The sequence below is a fragment of the Populus alba genome, chromosome 6 (assembly GCF_005239225.2).
Source record: "Populus alba chromosome 6, ASM523922v2, whole genome shotgun sequence".
Taxonomy (NCBI): Eukaryota; Viridiplantae; Streptophyta; class Magnoliopsida; order Malpighiales; family Salicaceae; genus Populus; species Populus alba.
The window spans coordinates 4,152,624-4,155,980 of NC_133289.1; the positions used below are offsets into that span (position 1 = coordinate 4,152,624).

Below are 3,357 nucleotides of genomic sequence, written 5' to 3' on the forward strand. Positions count from 1 at the left end.
AGTTCATCTAGAAAAATCCATCCATTCTTCTCCTTAACAAATGGTGAGCTATAAGATTGAGATCTCGTGACAACCTTTTTTTTGTCATCAATAGGACCCAAACTAGTTTGGACAGATAGTATAATAAATTAAGACACAGTCCATGAGTATTTTATTAAGTGAAAACAGAATAATGTAGCCAATGAATGGGGAAGTTCTCAATCTTCTACATGTTCATTCACCAATATGTAGTAAGGTGGCAAATTGTGGAGGTAATGCAAAGGAAGGTGGTTATTTTGAGAGAAGCGGCTTCACAATAGTAGGGACGCCGTACTGTGCCTCCATGGTCAAGTAGTTAGCTGGTGCATGCTTGTACTCCGGAGAGAGGACGAAAGAAAACCTTTGAAGCAATAACGAAAGCACCAATTTCACCTCCAGCATCGCGAAATTCTGACCAAGGCAAGTTCTCGGACCCATTCCGAAACCGAGGAAAGCATTTGGGTGTTTTGCAGCCTGAGATACTCCGTTCTTGAACCTTAATGGATTGAAATCGTTTGCATCCTCTCCCCAGTATTCTTTACTCCTATGCAGCTGCACCAGTTGAATTGTTATGAACACACCCTTTGGAATCAGGAAATCTCCTAGTTTCGTAGCTCTTGATGTCTCCCTGAGGGTTTCCAGTACAGGACAATACAGCCTCAAAGTCTCAAGAAGAACCATGTTCAGCTGCAAATTAAACGAAGCCCCCTTCATCAGATTTTAAAAATATATATGCTTTGTTGGTGCACTTAAAAGAAGAATATTATTGTGTAGTTTACCAATTTTAACTTGGAAACCATATCTGCATCAGGAATTCCCATCCCGCATTCCGTCAGCACCTCTTCCCTCAGTCTTTCTTGCCATTCTTGATGCAAGCTCAACAAGAAAACGGTCCAAGTTAATAGTTTGGCAGTGGTCTCGTGGCCAGAAAAGAAGAATTGCTTGCACTCGTCTATGATTTCATCCATTGTCAACTTGAGACTCTTATTGGTAGTTTTTGAGGCTTCAACCAGTAAACCAAGCACATCATCGCCATAACATCCATCTAAATTTCCTCTAGCTTGGGCCGACTCTAGTCTCCCCTGTATTAAGCGTCTTAGTGAGTTGTTCACATTGTTTTCCATCTTCCACATTTGACGGTTTGATGGTGTAGGAAGAAATCTGGTCAAGAAAAATGAGCAATCACTAGGGTTTTGCACACACAAGAGCATCCCCTTGGAATCTTAGATGTATTAGAAGAGAGGAAGGTTACTGAGTGAAGAAATTACCGGCTGCCGGGGATGTAAAGGTCTGCCATGGTAGCAACGCAATGGTGTATAAGCTCGTCTTGTGCTTTAAAGACTTCTCCTCCTTCAACATAGTTACTCCCAAAGGCAGTATGAGTAATTACATCACAAGTGAGCTTTTTAAACTCTTCACTCATTTCTATCGTGATATGTTGATGGTCAGCTATACGAGCCCTATTTTTCCAATCGTCAATCATGTCTATGGTGCATGCTGCCATTCTCTTTGTCATAAGCTGGTAGACTCAACAAATTAAAATAACAATAGGCATCAAAACTAACATATAATGTTAAGATCAGAGGTTCGATACCTTGAGCTTGTCCTTGGTGAAGGCAGGAGTGAGAATACTTCTGTGTCTAACCCAGTCTGGTCCATTCAACTGACCCACTCCATTCCCAGCGAATGATAATAATCTGTGGTCGAACTGTGGTTGCGCATAGGCACCGGACTTATCTGATAGTATCTGCTTGGCTAACTTAGGGTCTGCTATCCTTATTGCTGGTTGCACCCCACGCCAGAACAAAAATACCTCTCCTGTATACATCATAAACAAATGCCTCCATTTTCCATCACTTTTTATCAGTCATTAACAGCTCAGATACACACAGGTTTTATCCAAAAGACTTGACCCTTGTGGTGGGTACTGGCCTCCTCTTAATCTTTTATGTTTCTTTAGTTAATCGATCTGGGACAGATGTTTTAACACCCCCCCTTGCTCGCAATCCGTCTTTGAGGTTTGTCAAGTGGTGGCTACAGGTTATTTGCAGGGGGGGGGTTTGAGGCTCTGATATCGTATCGAATCAGATAGTTGAGTCTAGATTCTATGTGCAAATGAATTATATATATAAATGTATATGCACAGCTCCCACTGTTGAAACATTTAGAGATGAATAAAATTGATCCATATTCACGTAATTCTTCGAGTAATTATCAAAACTACAACAAATATATAGGTTTTGAAATGAAGAAACAGTGTTAAAATACCCAGCAGCATGCAAAACTGAGAACCAGAGAGGAGGAAGAAATGAACTGACCATATTCAGCTGACCATCTATTATAGTGCGGCTGAACTCTTTGAGCGATGTCATGGCAGTTTGTATCGAGAATCACTCCATTCGCAGCTTTTAGCAGGGTCTTCATCTCAGGAAGAGTACCGTGGAGGATCGAGTAGGATGGCCCTTTGATTCCTTGCTTTTCAAAGCTTTTAGTCAAGGCATATGGCCTCCACAGGACAATCCAGCATAATTTCAAGATCTTTGCAACAAGAACCTGAACAGCCAAACCTGCTGCGAAGTAGCCCACGTAAGTGAAGACCATCATTATTCTTACAGGGAGAGGGTTCGGCTAGCTTGTGTGAGGGATTGGCTCAATGCTACAGTATATGGTCGGATTGTGTAGAGATTTATGCTGGTTATAGAGTGATGCATGGAAATTCCTTTTAATTTACACATGGAAAAACTCCCTCTTTCTATATATATATATATGGAAAATAATTAATGGATTTTGTAGATTTGGATCATATGTATGGTTATCCTATTCCAAATGTCATTATCATTTTGAATTCCGATAACTTAGATTAGATTAGGTGAGAGAGATGAAGAATTAAGTTATTTCAGCTTTTTTCATACACTGAATCATGACTATTCGATTTAAATTCAATAAATTAGATTGAATGAACATGAATACTAGAAAATTTCAATTAAATTTTTGTTATACAAGTACTGATTTACTTGCTATATATGCAATCTAGAAACGATTCACTTGCTATTTATGCAATCTAGAAGATTGTGCTAGTAATTTTTTATTTTTTTACAAGTCTCTTAAATTTTTGTGTCCGTAAAGTCATTCAAAATTTTTTACTAATTATTATGAAATCATAGTCTATTTGGAAGTGTAGTTATGGTTATTTTTTAAAGTGTTTTTTGTGCCGAAATGTATTAAAATGATATTTTTTTTATTTTTTTTAAAATTATTTTTGAAATCAGCATATCAAAATGATCCAAAATATAAAAAATATTATTTTTTAGCAATTTTTTTAAATTTTTTTAAAAATAT

The 3,357-nt window shown here is 38.0% G+C and overlaps 1 protein-coding gene across 1 annotated transcript; it reads right to left on the reverse strand.

The window, feature by feature from the left end:
- LOC118028412 (cytochrome P450 709B2) lies at positions 1-2,786 on the reverse strand. The gene is made up of 5 exons (XM_035031973.2): positions 2,337-2,786; positions 1,613-1,836; positions 1,287-1,537; positions 798-1,179; positions 1-705 (listed from the first exon to the last, which is right to left on the reverse strand). Exons 1-5 carry the CDS (start codon positions 2,620-2,622, stop codon positions 271-273), a joined length of 1,578 nt encoding a protein of 525 aa, XP_034887864.1. The 5' UTR covers positions 2,623-2,786; the 3' UTR covers positions 1-270.
- Positions 2,787-3,357: the final 571 nt, after the last annotated feature.

Excerpts from the sequence above, each read along its gene's own strand:
- LOC118028412 (XM_035031973.2), bottom strand. The coding sequence starts at position 2,622 with ATGATGGTCTTCACTTACGTGGGCTACTTCGCAGCAGGTTTGGCTGTT. Across the intron at positions 1,837-2,336 it reads TAGATGGTCAGCTGAATATG|GAGAGGTATTTTTGTTCTGG; the intron begins GTCAGTTCATTT and ends TGATGTATACAG. Across the intron at positions 1,538-1,612 it reads TCACCAAGGACAAGCTCAAG|CTTATGACAAAGAGAATGGC; the intron begins GTATCGAACCTC and ends TGAGTCTACCAG.